Consider the following 20,528-nt stretch of genomic DNA (forward strand, 5'->3'; position numbering starts at 1 on the left):
TTATTAAAGTTTAATAAATCTTAATTATAAAATTAAGATTTATTTTCTTTTTATTTGAAATGCAGTGTTTAGGCCATAAGCAGAGCGATGGATCAAAAGTGGAACAGCCAAGACATGAACCAGTGCCCATATGTGATGCTGACACTGCGGGCAGACACAGTCCACTCTACCATGACACTGACCCTTGACTAATTAATTTTTTTAAAAGTCATAAAAACTGCAAGGGCTGAAGAAATATAACTCCTGAATAAGAACAGGCTTTATTTTGAATGTATTTGTTTATTTGTTTAAGATTTATTTATTTTCATCGAAAAGGCATATTTATAGAGAAGGAGAGAGAGAAAGTTCTTCCAAATGGCAGCAGTGGTCACAGCTGAGCCAGTCCAAAGCCAATAGCTTCTTCTGGGTATGTCATGTGGGTGCAGAGTCCCAAGGACTTGGATCAACCTCCCCTGCTTTCCCAGGCCACAAGCAGGGAGCTGGATGGGAAGTGGAGCTGCCAGGACAGTAATCAGCACCCATATCGGATGCTGGTGCTTGGAAGTGGAGAGTTAGCCAGTGCAGCCTTTGGGATGGCCTGACATTTATTTTGCTTTAAAAAAAAAAAACTGCTGGCAAGCTACCATACCAAGTAGCTTACAAACAACAGAAATTATTTCTCTGGCAGCTGCAAAGCACCAAAGCAATGCAGATTCACTTTTGTGAGGCCCCCTCTCGGGCTCACACAGTGTGCAGTGTTCTCACATGATAGAAGGGCTCTCTTTGTCTTCCTTGTCCATTCGCAAAGGTCCACCCTGGTGACCTAATCACCTCCCACAACCCCAACCTTCTAACAGTATTCCCTCAGGGCTTTAGATTGCAGGGACCGAATTTGAGGAACGCAGACATTCAGACCATAACATTTGCTGTACTTTTATTTTGTCTCATTTTGTTGTAAAACAGTGAGAACTCTGCCATTATATAGGGGCCCCTTGCTCTAAAACCTTTTTTTAGTATTAATTTTTCATTCACTTGTTAGCAAACTAAAAAAATAACCAGAGACTGTTTGTGACCATCATGAAATCCAATCTAAAGAAATTGTATTTTCTACAGACCCACTTTTGATTACAAAATAATTTATAAATTTATCATTTACTCATATGCCATAAGAAATCTTGTAGAAACATATTTTTCTCAAATAAATTATAGCTTCATAGCTTTTCAATTTATGATGACTAGAGTAGAACCATCTATTCCAATGAATTTTTTTTAAGATTTATGTATTTTTATTTAAAGACTGATTTACAGAAGGAAGAAAAAAAAGAGATAAAGATCTATCTGCTGCTTCACTCCCCAAATGGCTGGAGCAGAGCTGATCTCAAGTCAGGAGCCAGGAGCTTCTTCCATGCTTCCCACTCAGGTGAAGGGTCCCAAGGCTTTGGACCATCCTCCATTGCTTTCCCATGCCATAAACAGGGAGATAGATGGGAAGTGGAGCAGCTGAGACATGAAACAGCACCCATATGGGATCCTGACACTTGCAATGGGAAGATTAATTAATTGAGCCATCACACCAGGCCCTATTCCAATTATTTTTCACATATAGCTGAATTATAAATTAATTTACAAACTCCAAGAGAAATTATTTATTTCACATAATAGAGTTTAAACAACCACTTTCACATCTCATTTAAATCAGGGAACAGAAAGCATTTTCTGTATAGCTACACTAGTAGCGATTATGGTGTATCAATGAACTGTTTAAACACACAAGTCAGGTTTTACATGGATTGCTGTAAATTGCATTAACAGGAAAGCACATGTTAACATGATCTGTTTGGATCTAAGAATCTTAATTTATTCAGTTATTGAAAGAAACGAGTTTTCTGAAAATGTTCTGTGTGGGGGAAAGGCAGGCAGATGGAGGAATCAATGGGCACGGAGCTAAGTGTGGACATGACATGGACACAGGACTTGTTTCAGACTGCGCAAATGCGCCTGTCGGCTGCAGAGGCTCCAGTTCTGTACTCCACTTTTAGGGAATGTGGACGCTTCATATTTCGTAGTTTCTGAACTTTCTTAGGAGTTCTGAAGGTGCATCCCCAGACCAGCGGAAACGAAGGTGCAGACAGTTCACATCAGAGAAACCTTTAGAAAAGAAAAAAAAAATTTTTAAAGATTTAAAACCAAATGAAGAAAACTCAAGCTTATAATAGTCAAACCAGTTGGGTTTGACTATTAGAACTGTAAGAGCAAGTCTTTGACATGAATGATAAATACCTAACTGAAACAGATTAATCTAAGCAGCGGCCTTGGCCTGTACAGGCATTTTTGGAAGGTGAACCAGCAGATGGAAGGTCTCCTTCTTTGCCTCTCTGAAACTCTAAACAAGTAAATCTTTTAAGTAGAAAAAAGAAAAGATAATTTTCTTCCTTGGGAACTAGCAAAACTTCAGGAAGCAGTTTGTCATCATTTATCAAATTCATAAAATGTATGAGCTTTGACCCAGTAATTCTAATTCTAAAAACTGAGTATCCAATTATTTAATTATAAAGATGTTTAAACATTTTAAAACTCAAGAAACAATTTAAATCCTCATCATTAGAGAATTGATTAAAAGCCTTTGACATCATCATTAACAATTTTTTTATATTTACTGTCAGGAAAACACTAAGCACATTAATAAGTGACAGATAATTAAAAATAAATTATATAGTATGATCTCATTTTCAAATTCATTATGTATAAGTGCTTACATAAAACTTTTAAGTTTAAAGGGAACTATCCCAAAATGTTATCAGGGGTTATCCCTGAATATTTGGATAGATGTGATTTTCATTTTTTATGCTCCTTTTTTACTTACTTTTTTTCTGCAAGGAACATGTATGTTCACTATGCTCTTTTTGAAGATTTATTTATTTTTATTACAAAGTCAGATATACAGAGAGGAGGAGAGACGGAGAGGAAGCTCTTCTGTCCGATGATTCACTCCCCAAGTGACCACAACGGCCAGTACCGCACCGATCCGAAGCAGGGAACCAGGAACCTCTTCCAGGTATCCCACGTGGGTGCAGGGTCCCAAGGCTTTGGGCCGTCCTCGACTGCTTTCCCAGGCCACAAGCAGGGAGTTGGATGGGGAGCAGGGCTGCCGGGATTAGAACCAGCGCCCATCTGGGATCCTGGCGCATTCAAGACGAGGATTTTAGCCGCTAGGCCACACCGCCAGGCCCACACTATGTTTTTTGTGTTTATAATGCTATTTGTGAAAGAACAAGTTAAATAATATGTAAAATATGCTCCCATGATTTTTGAAAATATTATATATGTATCATCACCACCAGGGGCTGCTGGAGTTTGGACCCCCTGCAGGATCCTAGGAGACAAGATCAAAACCCTTCAGAGTTATTCCAAATGAGGGGAGAAGAAGCTAGGGAATTGAGCCTGCTACTCCCACCCTTGTTGTCTGGGGTCTGCATTCACAGGACACATTTCCTGGCACTTACTATCTGTCATTTGGTGCCAGGAGGCTTTATTGCCAAAGAAAGACCTTTGGCAGTCTCAGCGTGTATAGTTGAGGACAGAGCTGGCTATGCCTGAGCACACAGGGACCGAGGGGATATGGCAGGACCTCAACAGCATCTGCTACATTCTAATTTTCTTTCCTTCCTTCTTCCTTCCATCCATCAGTTTGTCCATCTGTCCGTCTTTTCTTCCCTCCCTTACTCCCTCCCTCTCCTTTTCTTTATTCAAGATGTTTCACTAAATTACTTGATTATAGAATTGTACTTACCATGGAGCATATTTATTGTATATTTAAACAGAAAGAAAGTAAAAGTGAAATTGTTAGCACACTGGTTTTTCAATGTTGTGCTCCATAGCTAACTAGTTGTAATCAAGAACCAAAATGTGGTGAGAACTATTTGGTGGTTCCTTGTCACAGAAAAGACATCAATAAGCAAACTGCTAGAAAATACCAAGTACTGCTTGAGAAAATTAACAAAGATGCTGAAAAGTAATAGATGAGAAACCACAGAGGGCTTGCTTGATAAAGCTGACAGAAATAATATTTCTTAAATGCTGATGTTATGAAAATTCACCCTGCAGGAAAATGAAGTTACAAATAATCATGCAACTGCACTTTGATATAGCCACTCAGAAGAGCCACTCAGAACAGCCAGTATCTTTTAAACAGCATTAAGAAAATGTTAGCGAATGAAGCCTTTGGCAGAATTGTATTTCTTCTCCAAGAGCAGCTTCTCAGAACCATGATCCTCCCTCCCCTCTGCCACTTCCCCCTTAAGGCACAGAAAGAGCTGGCACCACAATTTATCCTGAGTAAATTATGAGAGATCTGCACTGTGGAATATATATATAAGATATATAGTCTTATATTATAAAATATATAAGATCTTATATATATAACATATTAGATCTTACATATTATATAATATTAGATATGATATAAATACATACTATATAAGAATATTATATACATATTCATTCTCAAATAAAATGAAGATAAATACATAGAATCCTTGAGAATAGCTCAAGTGGGGCTTCAGCATCAAACCTGAGTGTTCAACCCTCCAACCCCAGTTCTGGGGAGCTTAGATTGCAACTAAGCATGGCTGAGACACAAAGCACAAGGAAGCTCCTAGGGTTCAGGGAGCACAGAACTGAATATCTAGGACTGAAAGGAGGACCATTTGCATGTGTGCATCATGTGCATGCAGTTGTGTAGAAAGGCAGTGTGTTTGCTTAAAACACTGTTTTTCTGGAATCCAGGCATCTGCTTTGATCTGTTCTATCATAACCATTTGCAGCTATCTGCCTGGTACAGTCAATGTGTGGACTCTTCAGAAGGATCTTTTGGGTAACCAGCAGACACTTAACTCAAACTCCAGACTTCATTCCCAGAGAGTACAGCATGCCCAAGTTCTCCCCTCAACAGATAGGTCTGAAGTGATTACTTCTAGAAAGACCATAATTCATCACAAGCTCCCGTTATTTTCATTCTCTATACAAGTGTTCAAGGAACATTCAGGAACCTTCCAGAGAGAGGCTAACTTAATGGGACGCTGCCTAACAACAAACAAGAATCTGAAGGACAGTTGCCACATGTGCATCCTACACACTTACACTAAGTTCAGTTGGCTAGATAAGATAGTTCTGTTCATATGCATAGATTTCAAAACCTTCCTGCACCAAAATAAATGTATCTCTTAATTCCATTTCCCATGAACTTTCTGGCATATGTCATATAGGCAAAGAGAGAAATCATACATGATAACTCACAGTGAAACCAGGGCCAGCTGTGTAAGAATCACTGTTCTAAGCATTTTGCAAGAGTCTGCCCATTTGATCTTGATGGGAAGGTACTTATACAATCCCTGTTTTAGAGCTGAGAAAACAGGTGTAAAGAAATTATTAACAGTAGTAATAGGTAATGAGTAGTAGGCTAGGAAGTAGCCTCAGGGACTACAGATGTTGGGAGCCAGGAGTTGAACGTCGGACATACTCTGCTTCTGTAAATCACGGAGTATCTCCAAAGTACCCACAGAGGGGCTTACATCTCAGGAGAGTGCAATGTCTTGGAACATAGTCTGAACCTAGATCGCCTTGGTTCAGGCCCTCCCCAAGCTGAGCAGCCCAGGCTCAGGATCCTCAGGTCTCAGGTTTCTCTCTGTAAAACGACAGTGACATTGGTACCAACATCACAAACTCATGACAAGGTTCAAATAGCATATGTAAAATTGTTATTAAATGAGGTGATGTTCCTACACATAGTAAGCATTCAGTAAATGTGAGCTAGTGTTATATCAGTAAAGCAGAAGACACTCTGAGAATTGTCTCAAGGTTCCCTTGCACAAAACGTATATATCTTCCGGTTGTTGTGTCAGTGCTAAGTATAACCAATTGTACTGTCATACAGAGTGGTATTGTCACACAGGTTGGAAAAGCTTGAGAAGGAGTGCAATATAAACCAGGCCCTTTCGTTTCAGACCTTCTCTGTTCTGCAAAGTCATTTGACACAGCTTACCTGGAGAATCTGGATTTTGTTGAGAGATGAACTTATCTGGGGACTCACACTCTTTCTGCTTCATTTGTTCTGTGGTTGAATCCATTTCCTCTTTCTTTCTTTCTCTTTGTTCATTCCGTTTCTCATTTTCTATCTGTTTTGTATGTGTCTGAGCAGCTTCTTCCAGCATCAGATCCTTTTTACCTCTAACGGCCCAATGCATTGACTAGATTAGTAAGCAGACACATGAAAATCATGTCAATGTTATGTTTTTTTGTTTAAAGTTCATTGTGTGTAACAGCTGACTTATAAGAGCTTCTTTACAGAATGTTAGATTTAACTATATGTACTAACCACCTATTCATCAGTGAGCCCAGATATTAATCAATCAAAAGATTAATTAGTCCTTACTGTTTTAGAAGATCAATGTTATAAGGAAACGTCCATATTATAGTACCTGGTATCAAGGGATCAGCATCAGGGAGGTAAAAAAAAAAAAAGATGCAATTTCTCAGAAAACTAAATACAGATTTAGTATGTAAGAAACAATTCTAACTGTAGACATATATAGTCCCAAAATTATTGAAAATAGGTGTTGAAACAAACTGGAATATAGATGTTTTATAGAAGCACTATTCACAGTAGGCAAAAAGCAGAAACAACCCAAATGTTCACAAATTGATGAATGACTAAATTAAAATGTGATTATATATGTGTATGTATGTATACATACAATGGAAAATTAGTTATAAAAGGGAGTAAATACAAAAATAGGTTACAACCTTGTTAAGCCTCAAAAACATTTTAGTAAAAGAAGCAGGCCAGGTCAAAGTAGGTCAAATATTGTGTAATTCCGTTTACACTGTATCAATTTACATAAAGAGAACTTTCTAGAGATAGAATGTGGATTAGTGGTTGCCAGGGCCTAGGGAAAAAGGGAATCATTGCTAATGGTTTTTCTTTAGAGGTGATGAAATGTTCTGAAACTAGACCTGATAACGGGTAAGCAACATTGTAACTGTAGTTCCTGCTACTGAGCTGCATGCCTAAGTGATGAATTTTGTAATGCAAATTTGACTACAGAAAAAAAAAATAGAATGAGGCTGTGTCTTTGAATATGCTAGAGATTAAGTACTATTTGACACTAGTACTGTTTAACTACTTGATGTGATATCAATGAGTTCCTCAAAGTTCAAACCTTGAAAACTTTTTAAAAAATTGTATATTTATTTTTTTGAAAGGCAGAGTTACAGATAGGCTGAGCCAAAGGGAAAGAGAATCTTCCATTGTTGCTTCACTCCCCAAAAGGCCACAGGGTGGAGCTGTTTTCCCAGGCAAATTAGCCAGGAGCTAGATCAAGAGTGGAGTAGCCGCGACTGAAACCATTGCCCACATGGGATTCCACTGCAGGCAGCTTGGAAACTTAATCACCATTGCAGCAATGTTAAGAAGCGGGCCCTTTAAGAAGTGATTAGGTAAATGGATCCCTGTTGCAATCACAAGCGTGCTTCCTCTGATGAGGGGAAAGGATACTAGGGTCATTAGTGAAAACACAAAAAGAAATTTTGCAATTCAGGGCCCAAGAGCTGAAAACGTGAATGTGTCATAAGAGGGACAGAGGGCCTGCACGCGTGCTCAATGCATTTCTCTTAAAATCAGAGTGTCTGTAGTTTACCTTAGATGAGTGGTGGGCACTAATGACTCAACAGCAGTAAACACTGTGAGAACCTTCAGTGGGAAGACAGTGGAAGATAGTCTGAGAATAGTCTTACCCATGATTATGAGTAAATCTGTATAAGTGTTTCAATATCAGACCCTAGGATCTGCCCATTCCAATTAAAGAAATACTCAGAGGACATATCCAAAAAGTGTTTAACCAAATGTATCAGTGCTAGTCAAAGGATTAATGTAGAAATGATTTTAAACAACTTAGTTTGCTGGCACAAGCCTAAAAAATCACTCATTCCACAGGGAATACTTCTCAGTCCCAGTAGGGTTCTAGATGCTCAGAACAACATTTAGCATCAAGCCAACTGGTCTGTTGTGGAGAAACTCATTTCAATAGAATAGGCATCAAAAAAAAAAAAATTAGTGAAAGCAACTGACACTAAGAGGGAAGGGAAGGGTCCATACAACAAATCATAAACTACACAAGGCAGAATACTGGTTTATGTGTGGAGATAACTAACACTCAGCAGACATCTAGCCCAAATGCTAAGGCCACTAATTCCAACTTCTGTGAAACTGGCATGAAATTATGCTACCTTCATAATTAGCTTATTTATCACCAGCTTTTCTTTTTGGGTCTCTTTTGGTTTTTTTTTCTCTCTAAGAAGTCATCCTCTTACATTCTGTAGGTTGGTCAATACTTAGAAATAAAGTTTATCTATGTGCCAACAAACACTGGAACAAATAGAAAAATCAACTGATTTAGATAAGTCATTTATCAATTGAACAACCACCCCAAATGAACTGGTTATGATTGCCCACGATCACCATGAGTAATCTTTTACTTGCCCAGAACTAATCAAGACACAAACAGGTCCATGTGGAGGTGCCTGGCAACCCCATGTGTCCTCCCAGAAAGTAACCAATTCAGCAGTCAATGTTTTTATTGCCTCTTTATGAAATGTGGCCAGGGATAATTTTAAATTCACAGGAATTCCTCTCTCTCTCTTTTTTAATGTTGTGCTTAGTTGTGAATGTTGGTTTGTACTAACCATGGCCCCACAGTCATCCTAGAGCTATTCCACTCTAGATTTTAGAACAAGAGGGAGGACCATTCACACCTTGGATCCCTTTGGATAAACTATTTACCATAACAAGATGAATTTCTATAAGATTTCTTGGGATAGAAAGATCTTTCTTTCAGGTTATCTCAGGATTTCCCAAAGATAAGGATTGCAACCCTCATCCCACACACACCTTTTTTAAAATCAACGCCACATGTCTAAACTTCTGTGTCCAACATATTCACTGACCTGAGTGAATCCCTAACTTATTTTTTACCAAGTGAACTATCAGGAAGAATTTCTAAAAGAAATAATGAAGAGATACACTTGGAGGAAAAATTACTAATCACAATTTAATCTCTTATGGATGATATGGATGTGTCTTTCTTGAAGCTGTGGCTCTTTGGGGAAATTGTCCCAGAAGAAGTTCCTGTTCCACAATTTTATATACATTGCTGCTACAGTGAGCTGTGATTTATCCTGCTTTGTAGGCATGAGAACTAATATGGCTACCAACTAGTGCTCTTCCTTCCAGAGGGATTATATTACTTAAAACAACAGAAATATAGAAGGGGTGGCCACTGCAATACAGTAGGTTAAACTGCCGCTTGCAACAATAGCATCTCATATCTGAGTATCCAACTTCCTGCGAATATGCCTGAGAAGCCAGGATAGGATGATGGTCCAAATACTTGCACCCCTGCCACTCAGGTGCAAAACGAAGATGGAGCTGTAGGTTCCTGACTTCACTTGACCCAGCCCAGCTGTTGCAGGCATCTGGGGAGAATACCAGCAACTGGAAGGTCTCTTTTCCCCTTCCTTCTGCCCCTGTCATTTTACCTTTCAAATCAATAATTTAAAACAAAAAAAAAAGGGGACAGAAATAAAGGAGTGATCATGTAAAGGAAAGATTTTATGAGATTCAACCATCAATACATATGTGGGGCAAGAGAACATGCAGCTATGTTTAAGATAAATTTCAGTGGAAATTCAATTCCTAAAATTGGAGTCATTTTATTGGCTGACCCAAACAGCGTAATTGAGATGTTTGTCTACAAACGGAGAAACAATGATTCATTAAAAGAACAATACTGAACATGTAAAACTATTGATTTCTCTAGAGTAATAAAAATGAAAGGATAAATAATGAAATACAGGGAGAAAGCAATACAGAGAGTAGGTGATGAGATCCCACATGCAGAAGTAACTGTCAGGAGTGCAACCAGAGGGGCCAAGAGGGCAGCTGGCCCCAGAATTCTGGCAGATGAAGTCCAGCAGAGATGAAGCTTAGTACAAGAAATTCAAGGTCCACTAAGGAAGGCGAACAAAAGGAAGTCAGAATCAGCAAACTTTCATCCAAGGAAGACAGGTGAGAAGAAAGATTGCTGCTACTCTAAAGCAGAAACTTAAATCTCATTTTTGTATCACTAATAACAATAAACCTGAAGCCAAATGCTAGCCCAGCAAAACTGTTTCAGCTTGTCATGAAGACAAACGATGCAAGCAGTAAAATCCAAAATGTAATTACCTTAAGCCTTCAAGCAGTTCATTTTCTTTTTCAGAGAGAGACTTATTTGATTTTATTTGACAGTCAGATTTGCATAGAGAAAGAGAAACAGATCTTCCAGCTACTGGTTCATTCCCCAAACAGCAGCAAAGGCCGGGACTGAGCCAATCTGAAAGCAGAAGCTTGGAGCTTCCTCTAGATCAGGGGTCCAAGGTCTTGGGCTATACTTCACTGCTTTCCAAGGCACAGACAGGGAGCTGGATCAGAAGTGGGACAGCTGGAACACAAACTGGCACCCACATGTGATATATATGCTAGGGACAGAGGATTAGCTTGCAAGACCACCTTCCAAGCCCCAAAGAATTCATTCTTAATGTATACTTGATCTTAGCCAAAAGGCCGAGAAGTGATCATTGTTAATCTAAACTCAAAGCAAAAATGCTGTGTTTTCAGCAGGAAATTAGTATGTATAGGTAAGCCATTGCGAGTATAAATTAAAGCAGAGATTTGGAGAACAGTTTTTGAAAAATTCACAGCTAATTTAATATTGCATGCTAAAAATTAAGCGACAACGTTAAGTGGGTGATCATGAAAAATTAATTATGGGGGCTGGCAACATGACATAGCAACTAAACCTCTACCTGCTGTGCCAGCAACCCATAGGACTGCCAGTTTGAGCCTGGTATCTTCACTTCTGACCTAGCTTCCTACTAATGGCCTGAGAAGGCAGTGAAGGAGTGCCTAAGGCCCTTGCCATTGGAGACCCAGAGGAAGGTCCTGGCTCCTGGCTTCAGATTAGCTTGGCTCCAGCCATCGCAACAATTTGGGAGGCAAACCAGCAGATGGAAGATAGCCGCACCCCCCTTTCTTTCTCTCTCTCTCTGTTTCTCCCTTGCTCTAACTGTGCCTTTCAAATACAAATAAAATTAATCTTTAAAAATGAATTGTGAATTGAAAGATTAAAATAGCAAGAGGGGACTGAAAATATGGTTGTCCAGAGTTGGTACAGCAATGTTTATCTACCTAGTATCATTACAAGTTTTGACTATCAGAGGTACTTCCAAATCCTCAAGAAAAATAGGATTAAAAGTTGACTTTGTGGACTGCCATTGTGGCTTGACAGGCTAATCCTTCAAGCACCAGCATCCTATATGGGCCAGTTTGTGTCCCAGCTATTCCACTTCCCATCCAGCTTCCTCTTGTGGCCTGGGAAAGCAGTGGAGGATCACCCAAGTGCTGGGGATCCTGTACCTGCATGGGGGAGCCAGAAGAGACTCCTGTATCCTGGCTGCATATCTGGCTCAGTTCTAGCCACTACAGCCATTTAGGGAGTGAACCAGTGGATGGAAGATTTTTCTGCCTCTGCTCCTCTCTATATATTTGCCTTTCCAATAAAAAAATAAATAAATTTTTTAAAAAGTTGACTTTAGTGCAAACAAATTTTTTAATCCAAGCACATGAAGGATGTTCTTCAACAAAACCATGGAAAATGTGTATTGTGCAAAACTATGCAGGGATTTCAAATTTTGCATCAGTAGGTCTAACATTATAGCACAGTGGATTAAACTGCTTGCAATTCAGAAACACCGTATCAGAGGGCCAGTTTGAGTTCCATCTGTTTTGCTTCCAGTGTAACCACTTGCTAATGCACCTGCAAAGGCAGTGGTTAGGGGAAGCTAGATAGAGTTCCTGGCTCCTAACCTGAGTGTGGCCCAATCCTGGTCCAACCCTGGCTGTTGTAGGGAGTGAACCAGTTCCACCACCCACCATAACTATCCTTTTCCAGTAAATAACTATCTTTTAAAGATGGCATCAAAATGAATTAATCTCTTTTCTATTAATTTTTCAAGAAAGAGAGTCAAAGAGCTCCTATCCATAAGTTCATTTTCATAATGCCTATAACACCTGGGGCTGGGCATCTAGCTTGGTGGCTAAGACATTCACATTCCATACCAGAGTGCATAGATTCAGTACCTGAGTCTGACTCCTGACTCCAGCATTCCCACTAAATGCAGAACCCAGGAGGCAGCAGAGGTGGGCCAACTTGTTGGTTCCCTACCATCCACATAGGAAATGAGGATTGAGTTTCTGGCTCAGCTCATCCTTAGGAATTGGCACTTGGGGAGTAAATAAACACACTGGAGCTAGCTCACTCTCATCTAGCTAGCTAGCTAGCTAGTTAAATAGCTCTGCCTTTCAAAATGAATTTTAAAAAGAAGAAATAAAATAATAGGCTAGCATAAACTAAAAAGATAGCAATGACCTTGCAATCAATCCAAATTTAGTAGTAAATGCTCAATTTGAGAAGCAAATTTATTAGCACTCCGGAAGCAGAACATACAAACAGGGAATATAAAGAATTAGAGATCATGCAAAGTTTTCATGAACTTATTGAAAGCCCCCTCCCCTTTTTGAAAAAAAACAAACAGACTGGACAATGTGGACACAGGTTCTCTGGCACTGATGTATTGTAGTTAAATGTGGTATATTATTCCGCAGGAATTCCCCTCACAGGGTTTAATGAACATTGAGTTATATCCTTAACTCTGCCAACTTTTTGGTCCCCTCCATCCTATTGCTTCTTTACACTACTTACTGAGTCTACTTCACGAGCAGCCTGTCCTTCAGACATTCACATTATCCCAGAAAGAAACTCACTGTTTTAACTGAGTCAGTCAAAGCTTCCCACTGCTGAAACGGCATCGACATTTGGCTCCTTCTCCAGTGGTCATAGCGGGCTCGACTCTCTTCATTGGTCAAAATCTCTTTTGCCTTCTGCAGTTTCTGAAAAGTCTCCACTGGAAAACAAATCAAGAGATGAACATCTGTCTGTTGCAGGATTACTTTAAATTCCAAAAGCACCAAATGGATGTTGCTAGAATCATGTCTCTGCCATTTACCAGCTGTGTGACTTTGGGCCAGTTCACTTAGCAGAAGCTTTAGTTTCTGCACTTGCAAAGTCTGTCATAACAAACAAGATGCCTGACCCACAGAGTATTCCCTCCCTCTGCTGCCTGCCCCACCACCCACCCACCCAAGGATGAGCCAGGTAATGTTGTGGGTGCTAACTAAATAGATGAAAGCAACAAACACCAGTGGTGGAACAGAGAGACATTTATAGACATTGGACTGGGAATCACTCTTTTCTAGCACTAGTTGTAAGGGAGGGTGATGACCAGCCAAGAGGAATTTGTGACTGAAGAAAGACACTCGGGCAAGAAGGATGACAAAAATTTAGAGGAAGTAGTAATTACCAGTGTGGCTGAAGGATGCAGATTTTAGAAAACAGTGAGAGGGATGAGGGTCCAGTCATCCAGGACTGTAAATTTTGAGTACAGTAAATAGCTTGGTAAGTGCACAGTGGGTGGAAGCTTTGTCTTTGAGCTATATGCCCATATGACACACAATAGAAACTTTCCATTACCCAAAGTCTCTTCTGTCGTCAACAAAGAAAAAAAATCCTCTCTGGAGGTAGTAGTAATTATTGAGTTAACGATGTTAAACATGAGGTTATTGGAAACTACAGAAGAGCAAACAATAAAAAGCATCTTGTCATAGTAACTAACCTGAATGAGCAGTCCTTCTGTGCTGACAACAGTGTCCAGTTGCATAAATAAGCTGTCACTTTTTCTGACAGGAATAAAAACTGATTAAATTATCACCAAGGATGCACAGGCCAGCTACTACTAGTGCTATGGACTGACTTAGCAGCATTACCAGAATGAAAGAAGCCCTGCTTAGAACTATTCTGATGTCAGTCCTCAATAACAATGGATAAGCAGAAGGCAAACAAGATTTTATCTTTCCTGTTACATGGCTTTTCCTTTTTCCATTCTCTTCATCACGTTTAATAAACTGAGTTTTGATTTACATCTGTCTTTTAATATACCAGCTAATCAAATGAGTCACACAAGATCAATAGTTACCAGTTCTAGGTAGAGAACTCATTATGTAAGGTTATACTTTAGGAGAATAAATGAGGCTAGAACCCTTGAAAAAGATTCAGATTTAACTCCTGGGTCTACTTTGAAAATATAGATTCTTTTAACTTCACATTTCTCAAGATAATTTTTATCAATTTAGCCACATTTAAAATAGTTTATAATTGAGAAGCCATTATGAGTCAGACATTCTTTGTAAAAATTCTGGAGAAAAATACAACTGGTAGCAGTGATTTTTATGGAAGGGAAAGGCAAGAAGACTAGGTTTTTCAGCATTGTTTACTGTTTTTATGTTAAGGATGAAAAGCAATAAAGTTTTCCCCCAAAATTTACATGTTTATTTGAAAGGCAGAATGACAGAGAAAGAGGGACAGAGAAATGCAGTTCCAGGTGGAGTTCCTGGCTCCTGGCCAGCCACAGGTGCTGCAGTTACTTAAGGAGTGAACCAGTGGATGGAATCACTTACGTGCACTCCCTCCCCCTCTATCCCGCTCTGCCACTCGCCCCCTTCCTCTCCTTCTCTCTGTTTCCCTGCCTTTCAAATCAGCAAATCTTTAAAAACAAATAAAATAAAAAGTTGTGCTGACCCAAAGGTTACAACAAATTTCAGCTACAAACCCAGCAGAGGACGATCTTGATGTCTGTGTACCTTTGCATTTTAAAGAATGTTTACATAGTCCAATGTTTCTCTGAACAGCAAACCTTGAGGCAGCTCACACAAGAAGATTCCTATCACTATGGCAACAGAAAGCTGCAATTGTTGCACAGTGGTTCATCAGGTATCCCAAATGGAAATTGTCAGGGACAGAGAAACAATTCAGAGTCATTCTCCAATAGAAAAGAGCCTAAGAAAAGAATAATAACCCAGGGTGCTCACTTTGGCAGCACATAGACTAAAATTGGACCAATACAAAGAATAACCTGGAGAATAACATTAGTTGTTTATCAAATGTTTATAATTTTATGCTTGGATACCTATCTTATATTAACTCCAGTTCAGACAGGTATTTAATATCTCCCAAAGAAAAATTCATTCATTTATTCATCCATTCACTCATTCAAGAAACTGTTCACAGGATAGGTGTCTGGCCTAGCAGTGAAGGCACCTGCTTGGATGCTCACATCCCATTTTTCTATGACTAGATTGGATTTCCAGTTCTAGCTCTTGATTTCAGCTTCCTCTTCACATATACCCTGGGCCATAGCAATGATGGCTCAAGTGACTCATTTCCTCCATTGAGTTCCCAGATCCCGGCTGCTGCCCCAGCCTGAGACCACTGCAGATCTCTGGGCAGCGAACAGCAGGCAGCATTGTTGTCTCTTTTCCTCCTCTCTCTTGACCCCTTCCTTCTCTTCAAATTAAAAAAAAAATGAAATAAAAGTTTTTTTTAAAATCACACATACATGTACATTATACTCATATAGTCAACATCATCATCAAATTTAATCTGAAGATAAAATCAGGGAAGAAGGGCCCAGTGCGGTAGCCTAGCAGCGAAAGTGCTCGCCTTGCACACGCCAGAATCCAATATGGGTGCCGGTTCTAATCCCGGTAGCTCCACTTCCCATCTAGCTCCCTGCTTATGGCCTGGGAAAGCAGTTGAGGATGCTGCATCTACTTAGGAAACCCCAAAGAACTTCTTGGCTCCTGGCTTCAGATCGGTTCAGCTCTGGCCATTGCAGTCACTTGGAGAGTGAATCGGCAGACAGAAGATCTTCCTTTCTGTCTCTCCTCCTCTATGTATAGCTGGCTTTACAATGAAAATAAATACATCTTTAAAAAAAAAAAAGGATCAGGGAAGGAATAAACAAGAGACTCCAAGTGCACTGGCTAAGTTTTAAGCTGGTAGTAGACGGGAATCTGTAATACAATGCTTTATTTCCTTTTGTATATATTAAATCACCTATTCGTGCATAATTTTAAAAAAAAAAAGCTGTGTGTGAAGCAGTTAAAGGAATGCTGTCAGAATCATCCAGCCATGGAATGATGATGGCTCACCCATGGCAGTGATGGCAAAAATGGAGGGAAGAGGACACAGTGGAGAGAGATTTGGAAGATAACTCAGTGGTCGGTCAGAAGAGACAGGAGACTGCCTGTTCAACTAAGTGGATGGTGGTGGCATTAAGATGGAGAAACACAGAAAATGAAGCAAGGCTTTATACAGGACATGAGGAGAATAGCAAGCCCAGTGTCGGATAGAGTGACTTTAAAATGTTCCCAAATGGAGAGTTGTGAAAAATGATTGGAACTACAGTCTGAAGACAGGGAGCACCAGCTGAATTAAGGATAAATTGGGATCTGTCAACAAAGAGCTGTGGATAGACACCACAGACTTTGATTAGGCTCCAGGGATAATGGAGGGCTCAAACTGAAAAGAAAATTTAGGGGGTGGGGGAAGGTATAACAACAGAGAAGGAGTCACAAAGGAGACTGGGAGCAACCCAAGGGGCTGGAGGAAAACCACGGGCATGTGTTACCCTGGAGGTTAAGAGAAGAGTGCTTCAGGAGGAAATGTATGGGATAATGAACTTCACACAGTTCGCAAAAAGTGGAAACATAAACTAAGTTTATTTTGGTGTAAAACAAATCTGGAATCCCCATTTGCATATGCAATCACCAGTGACAAAATTTGATATAAACTCAGGTACTATCCAGAAACCATTGAATTTGGCAAGCAGGAAAACTTCGGCTCAGTTTTTTACAAAGGTGATGAGGAAGTCAGAATGAGACAACTGAAACATGGGAGAGAATGGAAGTGCAGACGTCAACGGTGAACTTGGTTTTTCTGGAAGTTCGACTTTGGAAAAAAGAAAGATAGGAAAAGGGAAGGAACAAAAAGCAGGCCGTTGAAAGACTGTTGATTTATTAATATTTTTTCAAGCTTGAACTTAGTATATTTAAATGATAATGATATGATCATAAAGAAATAAGAGTATGAGCAGATGGACATATTCAAATCACTCAAAGTTTTGAAAAGGTGGCAAAGGTCCTACACAATCATCTCTCCTCCCACCTTCTAACACTAAAAATAATCTTTGGAATTAGACGAAAGAATAAGTTTGAACATGACAGATAAAAGAGCATTTATTTTTCAGATTCTTTTCTGAGGGTTGTATGTGCCAAGTGCTTTCTTGTGAAACAGACATTGTTAAGTGCTTACCCGCTTTGGAGTTTTCTGGATGCTTGTCAGGGTGACATTCCAAAGCTCTGATCTTAAATTCTGCCAGGATTTGTTCAACCTGAAACAAAAATCAGTGTTGAAATTAAAGAATCCAACTTAAATGACATGAAAGAAGAAAATGGACATCATTCCTCCCCAAAACAGCCATGACTAACCAACCTTTTCACTTTGATACTTACATTTCCAATATAAATTTTTACATTAAGAAAAAAAAATCCAGGCTCAGCATAATGATTCAGTTAGCTGATTCTCCCTCTGTAAGTGCCCGCATCCCATGTGGGCATCAGATCCTGTCCCAACTGCTTCGCTTCCCACTAGCTCCCTGCTTATGGCCTGGGAAACTAATGGAGCATAGCCCGCATGTTGAACCAGGAAGAAGCTCTTGGCTCCTGGCTTCAGATTGGATCAGCTTCCATCACTGAGGTCATTTGGGAGTGAACCAGAAAATGAGAAATCTTTCTTTCTGTCTCTCCTTCTCTCTGTAAATCTATCTTTCCAATAAATAAACAAATAAATAAATCTTTAAAAAAATAATCCTTGGGGCAGGTATTTGACCCAGCAACTGGGACGCCTGCTTCCTAGGTTTGAGTGCTTGGGTTCAAGTGCTGGCTCCATTCTTCATTCTAGTTTAGTGCTGATGCACTCCTTGGGGGGGCAGCAGGTGATGTTCAAATTCTTGGTTCCCAGCTACCCACATGGGAGACCCAAACTGGGTTCATGGCTCCTGACTTTAACCTCGGCCAACGACCCATCCATTGCCGGCATTCAGCAAGCAAGCCAGTAGATGGAAGTGCTTTCACTGTTTCTGTTTTTGCCTCTTTTTTTTTTTTTTTTAAATCTCCCTTTCAAGCAAATTGAATAAATAAGACATAAAATACGAAAATAAAACAGAAAAAAAGGCACACATGATAAGTAAAAATACTATTACCAGTCATTTCATAAAAAGAAATGACTCTTACCTGGATAGGCCATGCCATTAACAGATCCAGAAAAAGGATTGCTGAGACAGTCATTTTATTTTCCTTTTAAAAGATGCCACAGTGTGTGTGTGTGTGTACGATTATTCCCAGGAACCAAGACATTAAACTGTGTTAAATATTATACATAAGCAATGGATCTTTTTTAGTGGATTGAAAAACGAATCCTCCTTTTTTGTAGGCTGAAAAGATAATAGCATGGCTACAAGAAGACTGACCAAATCATTCAAGGATATAATGACCCTTTCTTTGTAATCCAATGCATATTTTTGAAAGCCCAAATTATAAAACTAATCAAGTGAAATTGTGTTTCTATTATTTTAAATAATTCCTTCAACACTTATTGGGCAATAGGATAATCCAAAGTCTGAAGACATATGATAAAATCACAACATGTCTTTCCCAACTGTTGTAAGTAGTCACCACCTACATAAACATGCAAGGTACACATCTAAAAGAGACTTCAAAACTATTCTCTGAAAGGTTCTTTTATTTTTTAATCTTCAGGATACCTAAAATAGTTTCTCAGGCAAAACTAGAAATGTTAATCCTTTATATGCAATATCACATCCTATTCTCAAAACACAGCTAACCATACTTTATTGTTAAGCCTTTGTTCCTATGAGAAATAAATAAATATAAAAATGTTTTGCTGGAAATATTATTTATTAGATTTTATTTTCTAAGCTTGCTATTTAAATAATATTTATATGTTCATAGTTTTAACAGTGAAAACAAATTATATTGTTTATATAACATAAAAATATGATATGTATATATTTTACCAACATAATTAAATAGTATCTGCTGACTTAATAGTAATGACTTCTTTTATTGTCACCTCAGTACCACTTAAATGATTTAAAAGTTCATAATAAATAAAATATTTAATAAGAAAATAATTCAATCATGGTAAGACAGTAAAGCAAAGTATCTTCTATTCATTAAAATGTATTTAAGATCAAAGAGAAAACTTTATTATGTTAATGAGTAAAAAGGAGAAATCAATGAGTACATTTAACAGACTCACACAATTGTCTTCAAAATATAGATATAAAGACTAGATTAATATGTCATAATATTAATAGTGTCACCTTTGATAGAATTGTACATTATTTTTCCATAACTTAGAAAATTCCTATAAGAATTACAGAATTTTCAGTTTATTTCATAAACCATCCCTTCAAGAAGTAATTTCTATTTTGCAATGTGAGACGCTAACATTAAAAAAGATGCTGTTTGACTTATCATTTAACTGCTCACAAAAGTCTGCATTTAAAAATTTTAAAACCACTAATTTACTAGAAATTTAACTTTCATCGCAACTACAATATGAATTAGAAAATTAAATATATAATGTGTGTAGACTATGAAATACCGCCATCAGCCATTACAATAAAATTTCCGATATATATTTATATTTAGTACATTGTGAAACAAAGCAAATGACCATTTGCCAGAATAAACAGTATTTAATCAGAAGCCTCCATAACACTGCCACACAACACAGTTCAAGAACCCAACATTTGAATCCTTGGCGGTTTTTAGCCAAAAGTGCTTTAGAAGTCAAGGTTTTTAGGCAATTCAACTAAAAGTCCTAAACCAGAACTTAAACTACGGTGGTGAAAAAAGCACCGCGTTATCTCCTGGCTTACCGAAGATAGTTCATCACATCCCAGTAACGTGTAATAATCTTCGGCGTCTTCCGACTTGTAATTTAGTATCGCATCCATTTAGATTATAAATCAGCTTTTCTTCCCGCGGACAGACACTACGAGCTCTACACTACCAGGAAAACCTCTTTAAATCTGAACTGGAGCAGCCCGTTCTCAACGACAAAAACTAGCTTTAAGACTGACCAGCAGTCAATACGGCAGATGTCACCGAGCCCTTTGTCAACACTACCTCTGGTTGGCTGTTTACAGAAAAGAAGGGGCCGGGTGCTGGAGGTCGCAGTGCGGCCTGGGATCTGTAGTTTGAGTTTGCGCCAGGCAAACAGGTGAACAGAAACAACCCATATTCACAGATTCCCCGCAATGATCTCCAGCTCCTCTCTTTGGTTGTCATTTTCCCTTTCTTAAGGTAAAATGTGAAGCCCTGTAGTAGGAATCTTAGGATTTGTTACTAAAAGTCACTAGTGTGAGTGCTTTTTGGAGTGTATAAAAACGTTTTATAATATTAAAAACAGTTT

The 20,528-nt window shown here is 38.8% G+C and overlaps 1 protein-coding gene across 1 annotated transcript; it reads right to left on the reverse strand.

Annotated features, from left to right (window-relative positions):
* Window positions 1-1,618: 1,618 nt before the first annotated feature.
* Window positions 1,619-20,242, reverse strand: DNAJC12 (DnaJ heat shock protein family (Hsp40) member C12). Its single transcript, XM_040976070.1, has 5 exons — window positions 19,993-20,242; window positions 17,340-17,418; window positions 12,896-13,035; window positions 6,020-6,224; window positions 1,619-2,127 (listed from the first exon to the last, which is right to left on the reverse strand). Exons 1-5 carry the CDS (start codon window positions 20,068-20,070, stop codon window positions 2,033-2,035), a joined length of 597 nt encoding a protein of 198 aa, XP_040832004.1. The 5' UTR covers window positions 20,071-20,242; the 3' UTR covers window positions 1,619-2,032.
* Window positions 20,243-20,528: the final 286 nt, after the last annotated feature.

The sequence above is a fragment of the Ochotona curzoniae genome, unplaced genomic scaffold, assembly GCF_017591425.1.
Source record: "Ochotona curzoniae isolate NIBS_2020 unplaced genomic scaffold, NIBS_Ocur_1.0 contig_2692, whole genome shotgun sequence".
In the NCBI taxonomy this organism is placed as follows: Eukaryota; Metazoa; Chordata; class Mammalia; order Lagomorpha; family Ochotonidae; genus Ochotona; species Ochotona curzoniae.